Source organism: Temnothorax nylanderi, unplaced genomic scaffold, assembly GCF_030848795.1.
Source record: "Temnothorax nylanderi isolate EJ_2023f unplaced genomic scaffold, tnyl_v1.0 TNYL_tig0081_pilon, whole genome shotgun sequence".
Taxonomy (NCBI): Eukaryota; Metazoa; Arthropoda; class Insecta; order Hymenoptera; family Formicidae; genus Temnothorax; species Temnothorax nylanderi.
In genome coordinates, this window is record NW_027249143.1 from 58,198 (window position 1) to 82,825 (window position 24,628).

The following is a 24,628-nucleotide window of genomic DNA, read 5'->3' on the forward strand; positions in this document are numbered from 1 at the left end:
ATCGGTCCTCGAGTAGGATTAGCGCGACGCGAAGAGCGGATCCTTCGGTACGAGGCGATCTCGAAGAAAGTGATCGTTGAATAGCGCGGGAGAGGGGAAAAGCGATGTGGTCTAGCAGACGTTGAAGAAACATGAGGCGCGTTTAACATCATAATTTACAGAATGAAACCTCGACGGTAAATTTTTACGAGTTAAGACGACGACGAGGTAAGATTTCGATCTTAGAAACGTCCTGTTTAAAATACGAGAAAGAGTGATCTCACGTTAAAAAAAATTAAATTAAACATCTATGGATTTTGTATTTTTCGATTTAAAATGCGCCCTGAGAGTTTTAATTGTTGATTTTTAGATACTTGGAATCTGGAACTCAATGAGATCTTCGAATCCTCCAAACCGTAATGTCTTTGAGATCTGAAATCAATTTCGAAAAAGCTGGCATGACGATAAAAATAAATGGGAAACAAATGAGATTTTCCTTTCATTTCGAGTGGCTCGAATGGAAATCGATCGAAGAAATCCTTATAATCCGTTCGAGAGTCGCAGTAAAAAAAAATTAACGAAGCGAATCGGTTTAAAAAAAAAAAGAAGGTGAGAGACTTTCTCTCACTTCGCCAGAAGACAAAGCTTTCGCAGGATTATTTGAATTCGGAGGACTTTCTTCCTTGGTAGAAGAATTTCGTCGCGTGGAGAGCTGTGCGAATAGTTGGGCATATTGTAATTAGCGATCAGAATGCACGAGGAAAGAAACCGAGGGAACCGAGGCGCGATTCAAGTCTCTCTCTCTCTCTCTCTTTCTTTCTCTCTCTTTCTATCTCATACGTACTGAAACGAAGCGACAACTTTCGAGAGCGAATCACTCTACTCGTACGAGCTAAGAGAAACGCGGTCGATATAATGATATAATCGCTAAGACGATAATCCACTGTTCTGATTTGCGTTGTTACTCGATGTTGCAGGATACCGCGTTTACAGGGAATCTATAAACATGCAACCGGCGATTTCTAATAATGTTCGAATTATATCCTAAAGATAATTCGATTTTGTACATTGATCCTAACGAATAGATTAATCACGTCGTTACATTTAAGATGAAGAAGCTATCGCACTAAAGTGTGCTATACATTTAACACATTTCGCGTAATGATATCTAAGGATATTTCAATAATAAAAATGGTCTATTCAGCATCGAATATCTGTCAAGTAAGCGATTAATTATTAATTAACTATTTCAAGTTGACGAATACGAATCAACCGTAGATATACAGAGATTTTTCGGCATATATCCACATGAAAAATTCTTAATATTGTTCTACTTTGTTTACGCAGCATCCCCAGAGAATTTCCTAAAGTAACACACGCTAATAATAGAAATGAACAAGATATATGTTGGCGCGAATGCATCTCGCCTTGCGCGAAATGACAAGACAGAACGAGAAAGTGAAACCGCATTTGCAATACATATATAAAGAGCTCATAAAAAGAAAGGAAGAGCCGTCCCCGTTGTTTTCGATCACACATTTATCGAAACTATACGACGAGTCGGAAGCGCAATAACAAATCGCAAAGCGAAATAAATAACGACGTTCTTTACGTAATTTAATTTCCTAAAATATCGGGAAAAAAATTAAGAAAACCTTAAATAAAAAGAAAACTGACAAATCTTTTTATACATATATATATATAATAATGGCATAAATTTAAATACTAAACTGTTTCAATAGTATATTTTATAAATTCAAATGAAGAATCTAATCGAATGAACAAAAACCATCATCAACAAATGAAAGTGGAGAGTTTTCAAGATCCGTTTGTTTTATATTAATGAGAAAAGTAAAGAGTTCTTTGAATTTAAATGATGTCAGTCATCGCTGTTTTTTTTTTTTTTTCAAAGCATTCGCAGTATTCACGTGCAAGAGTTCTCTATATAACTGCGTTCAGCAGAAAAAGCAGCTCAATGAGCTCTTTAATATAAAATTGATTCTTGTCTTTGGTTCTTCGCTGGATCTAAGTATAGAAACCAATAATAATAATGATAATCATTGAGCGCTCGATGAGAGTTGTTTCTTTTCGCTGAACGTCGCCAATAATTTCTATCAGAAGGCGTCGCAGTGATGTCTTCCTACTTGAAGTTTCCTCCGGACCGCATATCGCATCCTGACGTCTGTTTATCGGATTGTCAAGTTCGCCAAATGTTGCTTCGAAAGTGTTTAACAGATCTGTTTCTATCGTTTGCACTTTTTGCCTTCAGAATCTTCGCTTTCTCCATCCCCAACGCTCGAATTTATCTCGTTAATTTTTATAGATTTCAAGCAATGTAAACAAATCTCATGCATACATGTTGTCAAAAAAACATATATATATACTATTCCAAAACCATGTTGGCGAACTTGACAGTCATGATGTATATACAAATATCTAGATGCAACGCGTCTGATTGGCGGAAATCAATTTCAAGCGGGAAGGCATCAATGGCGCTTTCTATACTGTCGTCAACAAATATGGCGGCTCACTTCAAATTTCACGATCAGCGACCCAATAGAGGTCTATTCACATTCACGTGCGCCAAAGATGCTAGCATTTACGAGTTTTAGGTTATCGAGATACCGCAGATCAGCAGTTTTGCCATGTAAAAATTTGTGTAAAAATGGAAATGTTTGTTACGTTAAGTTTAGTAGCGCAAGTAACAAGAGTGCCGGCACGGAGACTGTCGCGTTGTCTGACGGGTGAGAATTGAGATTGTCACGTTCGCACATTGTAACCTATATTTCGAATCAGATGTAACATTAGACATTATGACGGACTTGTATTATTATTAAACCTTGTAGCCTTTGAATTTTGTTGAAAAGACATATTTGCATGTATTCCGAGTTACAAAATATCCACATGTGTTCGAAAAAATATTACATATAAAGTTTACGGTATGTAGACAGTAAAGACAGTTGTGGTCATGCAGACATTTTTATCCTTAGTTTGATATTTCAGATGTTTTGTAGCGAGTTTCCTTTTTTTTATCGCATTACTTGTGTTGATAGAAAAATTTATGATTAATTTCACTGATTAATTTTAATTTTTCTTTTGAAAAATCAAAGAGAATAAACATTCCACGTTTTGAATTATTAATCAATTTCGCATTTTTATAATTAAATTTTAAATCAATATGCGAATCTACCTGAAATTAACTGAAAAATATGGTTTTTAATTCATAGTTTCTGTAAAGTTTTTTTTTATTTTTAGAAACTCCTTGTTTTCAGTTTATCACTTATTTGAAAAGTGCTTAGAAATTATGAGAAAGAATTAACTCTATTCAATATTAATTTATATATATATATATATATATATATATATATATATATTTCTGATCGACTGATATATTTTTTATATGTCTAGCAAGCAACTCCACTTCTCTACGGGCAAATATGCACGTTTCGCCGATGGCTGCGCAGTTACGACTCTGGGAGACACTTCTGTTATGGTCACGGCAGTCTGTCAAAAGCAGTCGTCTACCTCTTCGTTCCTGCCACTCGTCGTGGACTATAGACAGAAAGCGGCAGCAGCCGGTCGTATACCAACCAACTTTCTACGAAGGGAACTTGGACCGAGCGAGCACGAAATTCTTACGAGCAGAGTCATTGATCGGTCCATAAGGCCATTATTTCCAGAAGGGTTCTACTTTAACACCCAGATAATGTGCAACATGTTAGCTATCGACGGCATGAACGATCCAGATGTGATTGCCATTAATGGCGCCTCCGCGGCTCTCAGCGTTTCCGATATTCCATGGAATGGTCCTGTGGGCGCTGTTAGACTCGGAATGATCGATAATGAAATGATAATCAATCCTACCAGACGTCAAATTCAGGACAGTATATTGAACCTCATTATCACCGCGACTAAGCAAAATCTAATCATCATGTTAGAAGGCTCGGCCAATGAGATATTGGAGCAACATTTAAAGAAGGCGATAAAGCTTGGCGTCAAGGAATGCCAGGGCATTGTAACGGCGATAACGAATTTGCAAAAGACGTGCGGTAAAACGAAAAGGGAGATTGAAACTAATGAACAACAGCAAGACGATAATCTGAAGGGTACCGTGAAAGAACTCTCGGAGGCAAAATTGCGAGATATATTTTCAAATTATACGTACGATAAGATATCGAGAGATAACGCAGTTAGTGATCTTAGAAATAGCGTTATCGAAACATTGCGAAAGGATAACGCGGATTTGGATGTTAAGTTAGCGGAAAAAAACTTTGGAAAAATTGTCAGAGATGTATTTAGGACGTTGATTTTAGAGAAGGATGTCAGGTATTTTTTCTCATATTGTAAGATGTTTTGTTATCGTCGATCTTCGAATAACGATCGAGATATTAGGAATTGATGATTTGCAGGTGCGATGGTCGCTCGATGGACGGTCTACGCGATATATCGTGTCAAGTAGATCTCTTCAATCCTCTTCATGGTTCAGCTGTGTTTCAAAGAGGTCAAACCCAGGTCATGTGCACCGTGACTTTGGACTCTTTGGAGAGTGCGCTGAAAATGGACGCCATTTCGATGCTAATTAGGTATATTAATAGTAAAACAATTAAGCTTGGACATTATTTTTTCTTTTTCACTGGTTTATTTTGTTTTATGATATTGCAACTGCATCATAATGTAGTGCAAGATTTTGTTACAGAGAGATCTCGATCTAAAAATATAGAAAAGGGTTTAAATTAGAATATAGTTTTACTGAAAGAATTAGTTACGTAAGATCTAAGTAAGAATAGACAAGCACAAATGTCTATGCAATACAATATTCACTATAGTTGTTAATAAGACAGTGTTTACAATCTACTATTTTCGATTTCTACTTGAATCCTTTTTAGTCAGATATGGATTATTCGTTGAATTTGTCTTATTAAATCTTATTAACGCATAATAAACATCTGAAATTTAACTTTTTTGTGGCAGTGGCGTGAAGGAAAAGAACTTCTTTCTTCATTACGAGTTTCCACCTTACGCAACCAATGAAACGGGACATGTAAGTCGAGTAGGTCGCCGAGAATTGGGACACGGCGCTTTGGCGGAGAAAGCTTTGCGACCGGTTCTTCCAAAGGATTATCCCTTCACTATAAGACTGACTAGCGAAGTCCTAGAATCAAATGGTGAGGCAATGTCAGAGTGACTCCAAACTTGGTTCTATCAAAAACGTTTTTATATGGGCGCGATATGATGTATCGGTATAAGTTAAATTTATTTTTTATATTTTATGAAAAGGTTCTTCCTCGATGGCTACCGTCTGCGGTGGAAGTTTGGCACTGCTCGACGCAGGTATACCAATATCTTCGGCAACAGCAGGCGTGGCTATTGGTCTTGTAACTAAATGTAATGAAACCAATATGAATATCGAGGAGTACAAAATATTGACCGATATATTAGTACGTATTTACATAGTCTTACTACACCGTTTAGATAACTATTAACTCGGTTATATATATATATATATATATATATATATATATATATATATAGTATCTACATATCTCTCTGAATTTCAAACACGTGATTTTTGAAGGAGAATGGTTTTAAGAAAAATAGACAAAGGTTGCTCGTCTTCTGACATAAATTATAGAAATAATTGGTTTTATATAGGTTCCCGTTTAAAATTTTAAAGTTACCGCTTTATCCTCCTGGGAATGAACGAGGATCAGTCTTGACATAGGTTTAAAGACTTCTGGAATCTATAAAATTCGACATTAGAACAATTAAAATTGGTCGCGTAATTCTCTGGATGTTAAGCCTTACGTGGGCCATCCTGTATATTAAAAAAAATTACGCTCTACACGCGCATGTAGAACGGGCCTGAAGTCGATCATAGACCTAGTATCGACACCTCTAAATATTTCGGAAAGTATGATATTATAAAAAAAGAAATGTTTTGTACAAAAGTTATGTGATATGAAGTAATTTATTATTAACTGAACATGTATCGATTTGATCTTGGACGGCATCGTCAAGATCACATAAAGATTATCCGAAATGAGAATCTCTATTTTTCGTTACATATTCGGATGGTTCAGATCAGATTGTTGATCCCTTCAGGATAAGTTTATTCCGAGTTACGAGTTGTTAAAGTTTAATCACTGGAATTGGACGTCGGTATTAAAGTCAGCGATTTTGACAAAAACTTTTGATTGCAGGGAATCGAGGATTACCTCGGGGACATGGATTTCAAAATAGCAGGTACCAAACGAGGATTCACCGCGTTGCAGGCTGATGTAAAGATACCGGGTGTCCCGTTGAAAATCATGATGGAGTGTATACATCAGGCGACGAATGCTAAATTGGAAATAATTAAGGTAATGAATAACGTGATACGGGCACCGCGACAAACTAGGAAGGACAAGATGCCGGTGGTCGATAACTTGGAGGTTCCTATTCATCAAAGAGGAAAGTTCCTCGGGGTTGGTGGAATGAACCTGAAGAAGATATTTTTGGAGACCGGAGTGCACGTAAGATTTTTATCACGATTTTGTATATGATGACCTGATACTATTAATATCACTTATTATGGTTATTATTAATAATTTGAGATTATCAGTTCTTTATTTTTATATCGTTCAGATATATCCGCACGATGAAAACACCTACTCAATATTTGCGCCAAATGAGGATGCCATGGCTGAGGCCAAGGAAATGATAGAGGACATTTTGCGAAAGGATCGTGAGCCAACCTTGGAGTTCGGCGCTATTTATACTGCTAGAATAGTGGAAATTCGAGAAACTGGGGTCATGGTGACGTTATATTCCAATATGGTACCGGCATTATTACCTAACTCACAATTAGACCAACGTAAAATCCATCATCCCAGCGCTTTAGGACTTGAAGTTGGTCAAGAGATACAGGTCAAATATTTCGGACGAGATCCAGTGTCCGGACAGATAAGGATATCACGGAAGGTGTTGCAAACACCAACTTCGATTCCGAAAACTTTACATCGCGATGACGCGGAGAAAACGTGAAATTTATGTTGTAATAGAATTGAGCTTTAAACTAATGCGTCTGTGACACACACACACACACACACACCAGCTATCCATGTGTGAGAAAAAACGCTCTGTATATTTTCCGTCATCCTGTTAAAAAGTGATCATTGTTTTTATGTACAGTAGACTCCGGCTGTATGTACTTGTCTTGTATTTTTGTACGATATTGTTATTAAGAATAGAAATATATACAAGCATTGCAATTAAAGCATATTTAATAATGTTTTATCTTTTATCTATCCTGCTGTCATATACATTATCGTCAATACAAATTGCTAGAGAATTTAATGAAGTTTGCAAGATTAGATTACAAAACATGATTCTTAAATTGCCTTTTCAACGGTATAGAACATTCTATAATATACAAGGAAAAATACACGATTAATTTTTCAATTTCCAAAGATGGTTTTCTCTCGAGAACAAAATCTTAAATGAAAACGTTCTGTTCTACATTACTCAATATTATTTTTGTATCTATAATCATAGTTGTTTTATATTGGTTGTTTATATTAAATGGAAACCCAAATCAAGGTCAAAAGTCATGCAATTAAAAATAGAACAGAATGATTCAGCCTATCATTGCTTGTATCACTGCTTGTGCTATCTTTTCCTAGAAATAGATAAAAAGAAACTAAAATAAGCAAAACAGGATATCAGGATGATAGCTTATCATTAAATTGGCATATACAAAGTAATAATTACATAAAAATTAAATTAGAATTAGAAAAAATTAGTAAAAATAATTTACTTATTTATATAGTTTTAAGTATCCAATTTTTTCTTGAAATAAAAGATTAATTATATTATAAAGTTGAACTTCATCAAAATTGTGTTAAATGTCTTCTGTTTTAATTCTCCTTCATTTTTAATTAATTCTAATTCCAAATAATTTTTTTAGAGAGAGAGAGAGAGAAAAAAAGAGAAAGAACAGATTAAATTAAAGTGCTTGTAAGTAAAAGTTGAGCATTTGGAATTAGAATTAATTAAAAATGAAGGAGAATTAAAAAGGAGAATATGTTCCTTTTTCTCGAAAACGTGATAAATTGACCGCATTCCGATATTCACTGCTAGTACTGAAAATCTATATTTTACGTCACTCACACTATATAGATTTTTAGTACTTAATATCGGAACGCAGCCATTTATAAATAAATAATTTGACAATCAATATTTCAATCTACACTGCACTTCATACTTCATGTCTTTGAATATTTTCCATAATTTCTGACCATGCTCCGTACGACTGCACGCTTATTTTATCGTTACGTGTTCAAGCGGAGCTCTACGTTCACACTTGGCGTTGTGATTAGCGCGATGTTCTTTGAGAGAGTTTACGATCAGGCTTGCGATTATATACACGAAACTGTGAACAAAGGGGTACGTTGATACATTGATATATTGTTGATAAAATCATCGAAGTTGTCAAAATTAATGAAATTAATTTATTTAATATTTATCACAGAGGCTTTGGAAGCATATAAAGCATCGATATGAAAATTCAATTACGGAAACTCGATATACACGCAGAGATCAAGCAAAACCTTCCATTAATAACAAAGAAAATCGTTAAAGAAGTTTTATGGTATACGCTTAGGGTAGGCAATATATTTCACATATTTCATATTATTAAGCATTAAAATTGGTCAAGTACGCTTATTAATATTATTATATTAACTCTGTACTGTATTTCAGGTAATTTTATTTTAGCAACAGTAAATATGAGAACTCAAATAATGTGTGTACATCGATGTGTGTCCATATTAGGCCAGAGACAAAAGCACTCAACTATAATATTTTTCTCTCAGTTTTTACAAATATGTTTCCTTAGTTACATACACTTATCAATTCTTTAAATAATGTTGCGATATATCAGTTAAAAGTATCTTAAATAAAGAACACACTTTAATCGAAGAAACATTTAATAATTATAAAAACTATTTAATTATTTTAACATTTATTAAAATATAGTAATTATAAATAAAAGTTGAATATAGTTATAATAATATAATTGCATTTAATTATTATAATTAGTGTCTTCTATATCCTAAAATTTTCCTTTACTTACTACTTGTATTCCATATACATGCACAGAACGAAAATGCATCGTGATTTTCTCTCTCTTTCTTTCTCTCTCTTTCTCACATTCACTTTCTCATTCCATGTGTTCATGTGATCATGTGGTAAATGTGAGAGCAGTGTAACGGGATAACGGTGCAAGAGGACTATCTTGTTTTGCAGAGAAAAGAATTAAGTAGAGTAGAAGAAAATGTACACTAGAGGATTTTAACGTAGAAGAAATTGATTATATTTATTATTTCGAGAAACTTCTTGTCGACTTTGAAAATTATAATGTTTAAGCTACATCTGTTGAGCAATTGACGTTCGTTAACTGGTAATTCTTTATAATCACAATAGTTTTGTGAGTATATTGTAATATGTAATCTCTCTTTTCTAATTAATGTTATCAAATATAATTCTTTTTGTGATTTTTGTACATTACACATATATTATATGTTTATATACACATAGACAGGAAAGATTTCTATTTATTTGATAATTTAATACGTTTGTTAGATATCGCTTCGATAACCTTTGCGTTTATTCTGCCCCGGAACTTCCGGATGATAAAAACGTGCATATGAGATAGGAGACGCTGGTTTTTAATAATTACGTGACGGTATAAATATAGGCTGCTGTTACGAAAGCGCACAGTCTTTACGAAAAGAGCATCTGACTAAGTGAGGCGCTAATAGCCATACAAAATAGAAAATTATTATACTTCAAAGCAATTAACGTTATTACAATGGTATGTTATATTTCCGTTATTTTATAATAATTTACATACATATAAACTTTGTATATTTTATATAGAAATAGTTAAGCGATACATTTTATATTTTGCTATGACATTAATTGTGTATGTCGTGTAGTTTTTATTACGATAATTAAATTAATAAAATATGAAATTAATAAAGAGATCAATATATAATTATCATGTTTTTTTCTAACACAATAATTATAGTCTCGTTAATATCAGTTATATACTAAAATATATGATGTTAAGGGGAGGTTCTCATCTAGCGACCCAAAAGTAAGGTAATTTTCTTGAATTTTTTTTTCATAGAAGGAAGTAAATGAACAACTGAAGGTTTTTGACACTTATTTATGGAGTCTAAGAGTACATAAAAAAATTTTTTTTAATAGAAATTGCTGCCGTGGAATGGTGTTACACGTGGTGCATCGTGACCGCGTCAAAAAAAGATGTCCAATTGGCAATCACTCTAGCACCTGTAAAAATTATCAGAAATCAAAAATCCAAAAATTTTCATGAAATATATAATATTTATTGGAGCTTGAACCTATAATATGAATAAAAAGTCGAAAATTAAAAAAATGACGGACATTTGAATTTTGAGTACCGTTTTTTCACGTTTTTTTCGCTCTTTAATGTGCTATATAAAAAAGAAAAACAACAAATATCACCTGCATTTAGGTTCAGGCTCCAATAAATTTAATATACTTTAAAACAAAAAAAAAAGGCGATCCGTCAATTAGTTTTTGAGTAATCGTGATTGCCAATTTGAAAAGCACGATTTTTCAGGAAACGCGTAACACCATTCCACGGCAGCAATTTCTATTTAAAAAAATTTTTTTATGTACTCTTAGACTCCATAAATAAGTGTCAAAAACCTTCAGTTGTTTATTTACTTCCTTCTATAAAAAAAAAATTCAAGAAAATTACCTTACTTTTGGGTCGCTAGATGAAAACCTCCCCTTAATGTATATAAATAATCATTGTTAGCTTATAATGATAAATATCTTCAGTGGTATGATAATTCTTTAAATCTTTTAAATACATACACATTCTTTGTCTGTTTTCCTATGCTAAAAATGAACATACCCATTATAGCAATCTCAGGATTTTCAACATTAATTTTATAATTACTTGCTTAAGAAATGTGTGTATGGCAGTACTTTTTATTTCTACTTAACTGTTTATTTCGTATTGTTATTATAAGATGACGTTTTTTCTAGTGTATTTATGTTTTTGACACTATTGAACAATTCATCTATCTGTTGTACGATTTATTTTAATATATATGTATATAATTTTGATAATTTTAAATAACATTGTTGATTGTAAAATAGATATAATACCAAAGATACCTTATATTACATTTTTTCCCTTAATGTTGAAAAAATGCAAGAATAGGATCAAAAAATGAGAAGTAAAGATTTCTCGTAAATCTAGATTAAATTTTTTATTTTAAATAATTAGTAAAGTTAATCTTTATAAGCAAAAACAATCATATTCTCATTTCTTATTTAATTTTAAATAAATTTAAAAGAATGGAATTTTAATATAACACATGATTTCCAAGATATTTAACGTAAAAAATAGAGATATTGTATAAAAGAATAGTTCGAACAGTCTATTTTTTCACGAAAAAAAAAGTTGAACTGACAAAAGTTTCTAACTGATAAAGTTTTGTATAGTAGTTTTCTAAAATATACGATAAAATATAGTTTTTTAAACTACTGTGCTGTACATTAAATTCATGTAATGTCACGTTATTTTTTTAATATTCTTACAGATGAAAGCGAATATACTGATTGCATTAACGCTTTCCTTTGCTGGATACAGTTTACAGCAGCCAAGTATGAAGACCGTATCAATACGGTCCAAAGAACATGAAAAAATACACGATATAAAAATTACCAATGATGCCGAAATCCACAAAATACAAAATTGTGGAAATACAGAATTTGTCAATTTGAGCGGAATGTATATACGAAATATTCAGAATAATGTTATTCAAAGTGACGCAATCCGTCACGTGTCTTTACACCATAACTTTTTCAAAAAAATTCCTCAAAACATCTTGAATTACGTGACATATTTGTCTTGTTTCAATCTGTCACGTAACAGTATTAATCTCTACAAGAATAATCAAATTCAGCATACGTATCTTCAAGTATTGGACTTGAGCTATCAAACAACGTCAGACGTAAATGCAATACCACAAACGGAAACCTTCGATGAAGAAACGGAAGATATGTATAAATATATGACATTCGATAGCTCGAACATAAAATTACCAAATTTAGAATATCTCGATTTAAGTGGAAACGACATTTCCACTTTATTATGGGGTTTTAATAAGTCCTTCCCAAAATTAGTACGTTTAGATTTAGTAAATATCAATGCGCAAGAATTAGACCCGCACTTTTTTTACAAAATCCCATCATCTCTTCGCGTTCTTCATTTAGAGAACAATCATCTCCGCAATTTGACGCTACAGAACGTAGCAGAAATTACAAGTTTATATTTGAATGGAAATCCTCTAGAACAACTTAATATAAATTCTACGAAATTGCAAACTTTATCATTATCTAATTGCACGAAACTAAGTGCGGCATTTTTCGATACGCCATACTTAGAGATACTTGATTTGTCAAGAAATAATTTGAATAATGAGATTGGCGTTCATTACGAAATGTTTCGTGCGTTACGCGTACTTTTATTAGATTATAATAAATTTTCATATATTCCTACTCTAAATAATGTTCAGTGGGTCAAGGAATTGTCGTTATGTTATAATATGATCAAACACATTAGTCCAAACAACTTTAAGTATTTAACATCCTTGAATAAGTTGTCATTAAAAGGAAATAGAATAGATAATCTTGAAAGGGAAACCTTTTCAGGTCTGGACAAATTGGAGTATTTAGATTTATCGGAAAATAACTTGAATCATTTGCCTACTGACTGGGCGTCGCCGTTAAAAAATCTCAAATATTTAAATGTAAATTCAAATAAGTTTGCAAGTATTTCCGAAATGGGAATTTACTCAATAATTTCACTAAACCATTTATTTGTAAGAAATAATACTTTTACTAAGATAACAACCATGGAAATTGAACCGTTACCCGATTTTATTACCATATTCTTAGTTTAATATGATTTAGTTTTAACGCTATACTGATTACTATTTTGCAACTTCATTATTTTAATTATTAAGCGTTTGTTTAACATGCATTTAGTATTCCACATTTCCACATATATGTATAACATCTCTCTAATTTTTATAAGTCTATCATGTAAGGCGCAAAAATAATTTATTACGCCATATATCTTATAACATACTTTTTTTCAAATACCCCGACATACTTTTTTTCAAATACATTGTAAACTTATTTTAATTATTGTTATATCATTTTTGTAAATTAAGAATAAAAACTATTTAGTATATTTAGTATATTTAACTGGTCCGTTCATTTGAAATAACAATTTATACCAACGACGTAATAGGATATGTAATAAGAAAACCTCTGCTGTTAGTTGATACTCAGCGCGCTACAGTCTCGCTATCTGCTGAGTATGCTGCTGAATTCCCACTAAAAAAAGAACGGACTTAGCTTTAATAGAAGTTATTCTGGCTACTAAAAAAAACGCTACGAACACTCATGGTATAATCTTTTATTAGTTAAAAATTTAAAAACTAAAACAACTTAATTAAAATTACATATCTTGATAGAAATTTTCAGAACTCATATACAAAAGACAAAATGAATTAATTATAAAATACATCCAACTGTTTAAATATATTATGCCTTACCTTATTAGATGCTAAAAGCCACTTATCGGATCTGCAATTCTGAGAACTTTTCTCACCAAACTTTAGATGGTTCAGATTATTTATATCATTGGACGTTGATGATGCATGGTACGATAATTGTGTAAGACTAGCCGTAAGAATGCATGGAGTTCATGAGAAATTATCCCCGTGACACAAGATACGTTTTAATCGCGCGTGCTCAGGAAAGTACGACGATATAATCTTTGATCCCGGATAAAAAAGTAGACATTATATAAATTTTATCATCTTCGATATTTTTCTATTGTAATACATTCTATTGTAATACATAAAATGAAATAAAATAAGATAAAATAATATCTAGACATAAAAAGTATAAAGAGGTACAGAATTTGAAAAATAAAAAAATGAGAACAGAGAATATAATTGTTTAAAAAAAGAAAATACATGTTCTAAAAAAACATTTATATATGTATATTTGTATGTGCATTAGAATAAATTACAAAGTAAGGGCTTTAAATTTTCGAACTATCCTATATTGTTTTATTCTTAATTATTAAAATACACATATATGATATTAGAGATATTTAATATCCTTTATGAAAGATGAATTATTTAATAAAGAACGAATAAACTAAAAATATGAGAAACCAATTTCTAATATAGTATTTTTAGTATAAAATAGTATTTCAATCTCATGAAAAAGAATATAATTAAGGAAAAGGCTTAGGATTGATTTAATTAAGTGAACTTAACACAATATAAATGCGTTAATTTCAACTGGAGGCCCTGGAGGGTATGATGCGTCATATAGACGGCACTGCGTGAAGATAGACCCCACTGAGGACCATCCTCGGTATATAAGAAGATAAGTTTGCCTGCTTGCGACAAAAGGTGTCAGACTGCTTGAGTGAATTAATTCGTGAGTGCAGAGAAGTATTTAAGAAGAGTTTAACAACTTTAAGAAATAAACCGTACAACCAACATCAATGGTAAGTATTCCGCAAATTACTAGAATTTATCCCGAAATTATCATTACGTTACTTTCACATAACTAAAGTCTAGAACATACTTAAGAGCATACAAATATATTTTTTTAAATACATTTATAATAGGTTTATGTTTATATAATATTTATTGACTATTTAATATAATCCATATCTAAATGTATTTAAATAATTCATTGTAAAGTAATTATCTTGACTATAACATATATATTTAAATAATTGTTTTTTAAAGTATTACCTTATAATATTTGAATTGAAAATCGTATATAAAATTTATTAAATATTATTTTATTTATTTTGGAAGAATGACACGTAGAAAGCTTCTCGTAAAAGATTAAAATATTTAAAAAACACAATAAAATTCCGTGTTATTACTTGTACAATTATTTTAATATATATAATTCTATGTGTTCATATTATAAGCGATGAATAGATGTGAATAGGTAATTTATATTATCAAAATAAAAAAATGTTATTTATTCTAAAAGATTTAATTTGTATATTAATTACATTTTATTAGTTATAGAGTTTTCTTTTTCAATAAATATTATAAACCTGTAATGGGGTTTTGAACCGCATTTTTACGAAATATTATACATATGAATATATAAATTTAATATATACATATACATTGCACACATATTCAAATTTATTAATTATTATTATTTATTTTATGTCAGTTTAATAATAAGCCATTCCATTTCTTAATATTAATTTAACTAATTACCAATTTTTATGTATTATGTTCTTAAGAAATTTTAATTTATTTTAAAAATTTATTACAGTCTTATTATTACGTTAACTTATTATTATTTTATTGACTTAATTTATATATTTGTTGTTTTTATTTTATATTAGTTTATTATTAATAAATTAATTTTATTAGTAGTTTATAAACACATATTAAGTTAGTTTGTGTTTTTTAATCTTATTGTTAAATATATTAATTTGCCTGTTTATTTTTTCTTTTTTCAGATGGTGCTAGGCCACAAATTTACGATTTTTCTCGTTTTCACCACTGTATACCTAGCAAAAACTCAGGAAAACTACAGAAATTCCCTTTACGATTTCAAGACGCATAAATTATTTCCAAATGACGACAAAGGGAATACACGTTTACCATACACCGACATTTCAACTGTCCCACCAATTATTCGTGGGCCCCTGTGCCCCCGTCACAGTCATATCTTCAGTTTCTCTAACGTCGGACTTCAAAAAATCGGTCGAGACTTTATCAACAGCAATGACATAATCAATCTAAGACTCGATGACAATAACATAAGTGATATTTCACCATTCGCTTTCCGCAATATGCGAAATCTGCAGTATCTGGACCTTTCCGGAAATAAAATTCCGAAAGAAAAGCTATTGTCGTTGACCGGAAACGAAAAATTAGAGATGTTAATTATCGATAACAACCGAGATTCTCATAACCCCCTGACAAATACCCTGATTGAATATGAAGTTTTTTCAAATTTGAAATATCTCCACCTGTGCGATAGTCAATTAGGGAACTTCCAAGTGCCTTTTCATCTCGCTACGCCCATCTTGACTCACTTATATCTGAACAATAACAGCATCAGTTCCAGTGATGTCGTCTTCGAAAATATGCCGGCAACATTGACTCACCTTCACCTAAAGAAAAATTTGATCGATCGAGTCAAACAAGGCAAACTCAGGTACAAATGTTTATGGATTGTTTTTTATAGAATATAAAAAACAGGATTTTAAATGGGCAGTAATTGACGTTGCTATATTTCTGTTATTGTCATTATTGGTAGTGTTAATATTGTTTTATTTTTGTTTTTTATGATATCGATATTTTTCGTTATTATTGTTATTAATATTGATATTATTTTTATTATTGTCATACTACCATTCCAGTTATTGATTTTATATTGTTTTGTCATAGCTGTTTTTTTATAGCTGTTATTGCCTTATTATCATTGTTATCATTGTTATTAATATCACTGTTACTGTTATTGTTGACGCTATTTATTTCTTTATTTTGATTTTATCTATTAATTTTAGGAACTTACGGGAACTCATTATGGACGATAACGCCATTACCCAAGTATGCTTTGAGGACTGCGAAGACAAATCAATATCCTTGAAAGACGCTGTATTATTACGGAATCTGTCTTTAGCCAACAATCTGATCTCAGAAATATCGCCCGATGCCTTCAGTGACACGAGACATCTGTCAATATTAGATCTCTCGGGCAACAAGATCACCGATGTGGCCAAGAACACTTTTAATAATACTATTAGCATAAGTGCTCTTTCTTTGGCTAACAATACACTTGCTACCGTACCGGATGTTTGCTCGATGTTTCGCCTAAGGACTCTGGATCTGTCTGAAAATCGCATCAGTGCAATTATTTCAGGCACTTTCTGTCCTTACTTGAGTAGTTTGGAGTATTTATATTTATCAAACAATGCTATAACCACCATTCAGTACCGAGCTTTCCATAATCTTCAGAAACTGAAATATCTGGACCTTTCCGGAAATCGACTTAGGGAGCTTCCGATGAACTGGGGATACACGTTGTTCATTCAAGAGCTGCATCTTGAACGAAATAACTTCACCGAACTGGACAACATATCATTAATTAACCTTAAAGAGCTGACAAATGTTTACCTTGATGAGAACCCTATGCCAATATTGAAAGCAGAATCTTTCCGATCGCTTCCAGGACACTTAAGAGTACATTTGAAGAATATGCGTGTTGAGGATAAATGCGCACAGTGTCAATGCGATAATGACGAAGAAGAGGGTTTTAATGATGATGATAACCAAAATAATTCTAATGATGATAATTCTATATAATTCTAATAATATTTTTTGGTAATAATTCAAGAAATATTTACCGTTAGAATTATGATAAGATTTTGTAATGGTTGGAAATACATTTTCTTAGCATTTAACTGTTTCATTTAAAAAAAATGTTGCAAATAAGTTTTGTAGAAATATGAGAAATCCGAAATAAGGCAAAAATTAAGTATTTCGGTGTACATTAAATTAAAACGTATTGGTGAAAAAAGAAAAGTAATTTATAATAAAATCTTTTTATCACTTATAAGAGAAATATATTAATAGTACCTTATAGTACTTATTTTCAGAGATCCTCTCTATTTGTATTAAAAATACTATTTTTAGAAAGTTTTAAAAATGTTTATTCACATAAAACATGGTAAATAATGAAACAAGTACATCAGTTTTAATTTAGCTAATGCATATTTTTCGAATTATCTTTCATTGTGTAACTCATTTAGCGGATATATGAAACAAACGATTTTGTTTTTTCACCATACAAATAAATAATTAGGTTTTTTTACGATAAATATTTAGTTTTACAAATTAAGATCAAATAATAATCATTGTCGCTTTATAGTGTTTATATGCTTAAAATGAAGTACTTAAAACAAAGTACATTATTTGATTTCATTATATTACGATTGTATTTTGCTAATGCTTTATTATAAACTTGGTCATTTAATGTTTGCATCATTATGTATTGCTATAAGATAAGATAATTATATAATATGCATGCGTAATTGAATATATATTTTGCTTATATCTTTTAAAATAAATGCGTTTTATAATAAACTCGTATGAGCAAATAAAGTTATGTCCACATAAATATTCTTATCCTACATCTTATTGTTAATACATAGACTTATTTAGGTGTCCTTTATTCAATTTTTCTTTTTTATTCAACTTTGTAATTGCATTTATTAAACATTTAACTTATGCGAAGTTCTTTATATTTTGAAGAAATTATTAAAAACTTATTCTAAAGTTAAGAGTTTATTTGTAAAATAATCTAACACAGCATATTCTTTACCTATTTATAAAATTTTTTTAATCGTTTGAAGTTTTTTTATTTCTACTATTTCAAAACTCGAGTGTAACGATAGTGAAATAAATGCAAACGCAGAAACGAGCACAGTGAATAAGCTCGTGCATATCAAATTCTAGAGATCGCTACGATTTCCACGAAGGCGGTAAATCTTCTATTTTCACTTTTTTTCTTCCATTTCACATTACAAAGTCCTGCTAGAGGATTAAACGCATTTTACGCATTTTACGTCGTGTAAAAGTTAGTCAAATACATCGTTCTCTCGTTGCATTTAAATTGTATTTTTAGATTATATTAATATAATATAATAATATTCGTATACGGTAAATATTAAAAATCGGAATATCAAATGTAACCAAAAGTGCGATCATCATCAATTATGACAAAATCATTAATCATTAATCTGAAAGTAATTACAAATTCCGCAAATGTAATTTTGATTGCATACATTATTAAATCGATCAAAAAGATAGCTTTTTATGAGATTCGCATTTATTAATTAAGAATAAATAAAAAATACAGAATTAATTGTATTGATTTTGCCGATTTATATTCAATTTATTTTCACACAATGTAATGTTTCGCTATTTACACAATTTAATTAAATTCTTTATAATTTTAAAAGAATTACTTTTCAATAGAAGCTGGCAATGATAATGGTAATGATACATTACATAAATTAAAAACGTTTTTATTACAAAATATCAATTAAAAATCTGCAATAAAGGTATTTAATGAAAACAATAATCTTTCATTTTATGATTATTAAGTAAAAATTACGAACGTAAAATGTACGGTTAATAATAAATTTCAATAACATACAAATTTGATTAATGACCATTTCATTAATTAGTTGCTAAAATAATTGCAAAAATAACCAATTACTCTCCCATGTCCGTATAAATTCGCTATTATACTTGATCTGGAATTAACCGTGCTAGCTAGATGCAGAATACCGAGGTGAGCTTCTACCCCTTTCAGGGTGTTGTTTGCGCAACCTGCGAGTGGCGCACATGCGCAATCGTGTAGCGAGAGCCGAGGTAGAGTATGAGAAGAGGGCGCGGTGCAACGAGAACGGGAAGAGGATGGACACCCGAATGTGACGAGGATCGAGTTCAAAGCAATATAGCGCATATAGGAACTTCGCAGGAGGGTGAGATTATTTCAGAAAACATATCAAAATTTTAATTCTAATTTCTTGATTTTAACGTAGACTCTCACAATGTTTTATACTAAAATTTACGCGACTGGTTTAAAAAAGGGTTACGTTATCTTTACAAATATTAATAGTATAAGTTTTTAATAATCGATATTATTGCAAGAATTCGATTTTAGATATGTTAAATTGTCTTTCCGCATACGTTCCTGACTCAAAGGACGGGAATGAAGGAGAGAGAATGTAAGCCGTATAACGAGGGGAGACAACATGGGGAGGATGAGTAAATGCATGGGTAGTTCGAGAGAGGAATGGAAAGGATCTAAGAACGACGAAGATAACGACTTTAGAAGGGCGAAAGCAATTTGAATGGATTCATTTAGAACAATAGTAATTAAAATTAAATTATTTATGAGACTCATCCCATACTGAAGGTGATATCAGGAAACCCATTTATTAACAAATTAAACTTATACATAAGGAAGAGATGAATGTGGATTATAACAATTATTTTCAGAAAAAGTTGCAAAGAATCTGGAATCACTAATCAAGAATACGTACTTTTAAAATTAATTAAAATAAATTAAAGAGGTACAGATTTCTTAGTTACACAAATTAAAAGTTTAAAGAAACATCCTTGATAATTACTTAAATAATTTTTATTGAAAAAAATGTATATTTGTTACTGGAATCTTTTACTCACTCTCTCGCTTTCTCTCTCCCCTTCTCCCTGCACACACATTTTTTATAAATTCCTACAAATTGTTAAAAATAAATATGTATTTTCTCAACATAAAATTGTTTATATATTATGCAAGTATGAGTATATAGACAATGCGAAGAAGACAGACAGAGGTTTACATATATATATACATATATTGTATTTTTTAAATAAAAAATATATTTTTTATTTTTCAAATATATATATATATAGAAGTTTGAAGTATCTACATACAGAAAATTCCCATATATATTCAAACAATAGAAAATATATCTACCCTTCTACAATATCCTCTTACTTTCTTTTTTTTATCCATCGCGTCTTCTATATTCCATATTTATGCCCTTGTCGAACCCTAACACTCTACTTTTATCTTATTTTTCCTCCTTTCCTTTCTCCTTTCCTACCCGCTCTTTCACCCCTTTCTCTGTATATGTATAACGTTCTGTATGCACACGAGAAAAACTAATTTTGGTTTATCTTTTCTATTTTCCAGATGCAGATTTTACAAAAGAGAAAAGATACGCATACATGACACGATCTGTCTACATTTGTAAAATACAAAATCAAATCTTTGTATTACATCATGAGAGTTGTATGGGAGATCTGCCGCCACGCAATAGCCACCCCTGATATAGAATAAGAGAAGGGGAGAAAGAAAGAAGGGGGGGGGGGGTGAGAGGAAAGAAGGGAGAAGGAAAAGAAGGTATAGATAGAGCGTTGGGGTTCGACGAGGACAATGGTATAAATACGGGGTGTAGAAAAAGCGAGGGATGGAAAAAGGTGGGGTGGGTTGCTAGAAGAAGACAGATATATCCTCGTTACTCCGCGTACGAATGAATACAAGATACTATACTACGCCGCGTGAAGCGTGACTGGGGAGATGCGCGTAGATACGCGAAAAGCGGCGGGATTTCTTCGCGAACGATGAGAATGGAGATACCGCCTGACGGAGTTCGGAGTAGCATTGTCGGCGCGGTAAAGTCCGACAAAGAGGGTAAAACGCTCGCGCGACGAAGCCAGGCGAGGATGGAAGTATGTGACGAGGGCGGCGGTAACGGCTAGTGGAGCAGACGAGGACGAGAGTAACGTCGGCTCGGTGGGGTGGAGAGAGAAAGAGAGAGGGGGGGGGGGCCGTCACGCTGTAAAGTTGACAAGAAGAGAGGCACCGCCGATGCTGTAAAGCGGATAAAGACGGAAGTACTGCCGCGACAAGGTTGGCGATACCGTCGCCACGATGGAGGAGACCGAGATAGGAGTATCGCCGGCGCACTGCAGCCGGACGAGGAGGGCGAGAGCGAGAGAGAGAGAAAGAGAGAGAGGGGAGAAGGCTAAAGGGCGAGGAGGAGGGTAGAGGATGGGGTGGCCTACGTCTGGCTAGCCCGAGACACCACTCCCCACTCGGTCTGGCCGGCTCTCTCCTCTAGCCTCCTCTCTTTCTCTTTCGCCTCTCTCAGTGTTCGTTCGAACGCGGCCCGGCACGGTTCTGTTACCCCGTGATGTCAGAGGGTCCGCTTCGTGATGGGAGCTCACTGCCGCGGTAATATCGGTGGGTTCCAGCGGTAGCCGATTCCCAACGCCGATAATACCTATTATCAGTGTTGTCCGGTGCGGTTCTGGCTTGTCCCTACGACGGTGTGAGCGAGGGTGCGTAAAGGGAGAAGGGTGTTAGCAGGGCGGGAGTGCGTGAGTGCAGGAAACGGACAGGGCAGTGAAATACGGACAGAAATACTCCAAGGTCAATTTTGCGACTGGGAAAACGATGTCGAAGACTTTGATTAGAAAACGAAATTAGTTGGCGAGGAAGCTGATGGGAAAAATTAGCTCGCGGCCAGTACGAAATTGGAGCTTGATGGTATAAGCCGCCAGTTGTCCGCGGGAAGTTCCGAAACGTCATCGCCTTTCCTCCAGCGAAAACAAACACGTCTGTATCGCACGCGGAAGATCCGATTCGTTTACGTTTTTCGCGTTTATATAGGAGTGAATATCGGTTTGCTAATTAGTGTCGGTGTAATAGAGAGCAAAATTGGCGTGTTAATTGAGAGAAAATAGTCTATAAATCTCTCTTTCTCCGATCGTTTTTCTTGAAAGAAAAAAAAATATATATCTGTTTCGCTTCTTGTCCCTTTCCTCGAAGAGGGAGTGAATTTTTCGAATTTTTTTATCCCTCGGAAACAATTTGCGAGTCAAGATATAACGAACGCCGCGGGAAGATCGCTCGTCAGTCTGAATGAAGAACGGGATTTTTCCGAGCGGAGTTTTATTCCCCGAAGAGACGGGGCAAATAAGTCGCTGAGAGACCGCGCCAAGTTTCCGCGATTCTCGACACACTCTCGACAATATGTCTGGGAACTACTCGGTGCGCTGCGAGCCGGGCCTAGTGATACCGCTCTGGCGCCCGGACACCAACCTGCATCTAATCGACATCATTTTCCGAGGCCTGGTGTACTTTATTCTGATGTTATACCTGTTTATCGGCGTGTCGATCATCAGCGACCGCTTTATGGCTGCCATCGAGGTGATCACGTCCAAGGAGAAGGAATTGGTGGTGCGCCGTCACGGGAGGGAGCCGCAGATCATCGTGGTGCGAGTGTGGAACGAGACGGTGGCCAATCTGACCTTAATGGCGCTCGGCAGCAGTGCTCCTGAGATCCTGCTGTCCATCATCGAGATTTGGGCGAAGAACTTTCAAGCGGGCGAGCTGGGCCCGGGCACGATCGTCGGCTCCGCCGCTTACAATCTCTTTGTTATCATTGCCTTGTGCGTGTTTGTAATCCCGAACGGTGAGACCCGGAAGATAAAACATCTGCGCGTTTTCTTCGTCACCGCTACCTGGAGCATCTTCGCCTACGTATGGCTCTACGTTATCCTGGCGGTGTCCAGTCCTGGTGTCCTCGAGATCTGGGAGGGCATTCTGACCTTCTTTTTCTTCCCACTTACGGTATTGACGGCTTACGTTGCTGATCGACGGCTATTAATCTACAAGTATCTGCACAAAGGTTACCGGATGAATAAGCGGGGTGTAATCGTGCAGGCGGAGATCGCGGATTCCGAGATGGGGGTGGAGCTGGAGATCAAGCCTCAGCAAGACGGTCTTCACGGCATGGTCGATCGCCTAGCCGACGTCGATTCCCCCGAAGCGAGAGAGTTCGAGCAAACTCGTAGAGATTACATTAATACTCTGAAGGAATTGCGTAAAAAGTACCCGACTTTGCCTCTGGAGCAATTGGAGGTCATGGCTCACGAGGAAGTGCTCGGCAAGGGCCCTAAGAGCAGGGCCTTTTATAGGGTGCAGGCTACGAGGAAGATGGTAGGCGCGGGCAACCTCAGCAGGAAGATCAGCGAGAGAGCGCAGAGCGACCTTAGCGAGGTCAAGGCCGAGTTGCAGAAAGCCGAAGCGGAGAGCATCGATATCGAACATGTCAACGCCATGAGAGTATTTTTCGAACCTGGTCATTACACCGTGATGGAGAACGTTGGAACCTTTGAGGTGGGCGTTTCCAGGGCTGGAGGTGATCTCAACAGACCCTGCACCGTGGATTACTGCACGGAAGATGGCTCCGCCGAGGCCGGATCTGATTATGTGAGTGCCAAGGGCACTCTGACTTTTGAGCCCGGCGAGACCATGAAGACTATCCAGCTTTCCGTTATCGATGACGAATTGTTCGAGGAAGATGAACATTTTTATGTCAGGTTAGTAAATTGATCATCATTTTTTGCGAAAACTTGTGATGATGGAATATAATTGTTAGGAAAGTTCCATAATAATTTTTGCGGTAAGATATGAGAGTGGTTATCGAAAGTATTTTAAACGCTGCAAAGGGAAATGATAAAAATAGAATGTCATTGCAGCTAGTTGTTCTCGTACTATTAATATACGTAATATGATGAGTTGTGTAAACATTAAAATAAAAAAAAGTTTAATATTACTATGAATTTAATGTATTATTTATAATTAGCAAAAATTAAATTATGTTAAATAAAATTTCAGTTTCAAAATTTATAATATAACTTTAATGGCAGACACATCTCAAAAATTAATTTTTTATTCTATTAATAATACTCATAATTTTAAAATTAAAATATATCGCGTTCTGAGATTTTTTATATTGTTTTTTATTGTTAAATCGCGTTGTTGAAGTTATCGGAATTATGTCAGGATATTCGATATCAAGCATTTTTGATAAACAAGGTGATATTTCCTTTGTTAAATTATTTTTTACTTTTTATTGATATTACTTTTATTTATATTACTC

General features: G+C 33.6%; 4 protein-coding genes across 6 annotated transcripts in view; all 4 read left to right on the top strand.

The window, feature by feature from the left end:
• Positions 1 to 1,572: 1,572 nt before the first annotated feature.
• On the top strand, positions 1,573 to 7,239 carry Pnpase (polyribonucleotide nucleotidyltransferase 1). Of its 2 annotated transcripts, none has more exons than XM_071709638.1 (7): positions 1,573 to 2,723; positions 3,388 to 4,305; positions 4,389 to 4,562; positions 4,951 to 5,144; positions 5,257 to 5,417; positions 6,180 to 6,491; positions 6,604 to 7,239. In XM_071709638.1, exons 1-7 carry the CDS (start codon positions 2,569 to 2,571, stop codon positions 7,000 to 7,002), a joined length of 2,313 nt encoding a protein of 770 aa, XP_071565739.1. In that variant the 5' UTR covers positions 1,573 to 2,568; the 3' UTR covers positions 7,003 to 7,239. The 2 variants fall into 2 exon arrangements, with proteins under 2 accessions (XP_071565739.1, XP_071565740.1); XM_071709639.1 differs by lacking the exon at positions 1,573 to 2,723 and adding an exon at positions 2,730 to 2,918.
• Positions 7,240 to 9,687: 2,448 nt separating this feature from the next.
• Positions 9,688 to 13,288, top strand: LOC139774416 (uncharacterized). The gene is made up of 2 exons (XM_071709648.1): positions 9,688 to 9,832; positions 11,622 to 13,288. Exons 1-2 carry the CDS (start codon positions 9,830 to 9,832, stop codon positions 12,984 to 12,986), a joined length of 1,368 nt encoding a protein of 455 aa, XP_071565749.1. The 5' UTR covers positions 9,688 to 9,829; the 3' UTR covers positions 12,987 to 13,288.
• A 1,170-nt stretch (positions 13,289 to 14,458) lies between these two features.
• On the top strand, positions 14,459 to 18,276 carry LOC139774415 (podocan). The gene is made up of 3 exons (XM_071709646.1): positions 14,459 to 14,617; positions 15,608 to 16,311; positions 16,664 to 18,276. The coding sequence occupies exons 1-3, from the start codon at positions 14,615 to 14,617 to the stop codon at positions 17,460 to 17,462; spliced, it is 1,506 nt and encodes a 501-aa protein (XP_071565747.1). The 5' UTR covers positions 14,459 to 14,614; the 3' UTR covers positions 17,463 to 18,276.
• Positions 18,277 to 21,594: 3,318 nt separating this feature from the next.
• The window catches only part of Calx (sodium/calcium exchanger Calx), a 72,278-nt gene continuing 69,244 nt past the window's right edge, over positions 21,595 to 24,628 (top strand). For both annotated transcript variants that reach the window (XM_071709649.1, XM_071709650.1), the window contains exon 1: positions 21,595 to 24,065. In XM_071709649.1, the coding sequence (XP_071565750.1) occupies positions 22,714 to 24,065 (1,352 nt within the window). In that variant the 5' untranslated portion in view covers positions 21,595 to 22,713. The remainder of the gene's footprint in view (positions 24,066 to 24,628) is intronic.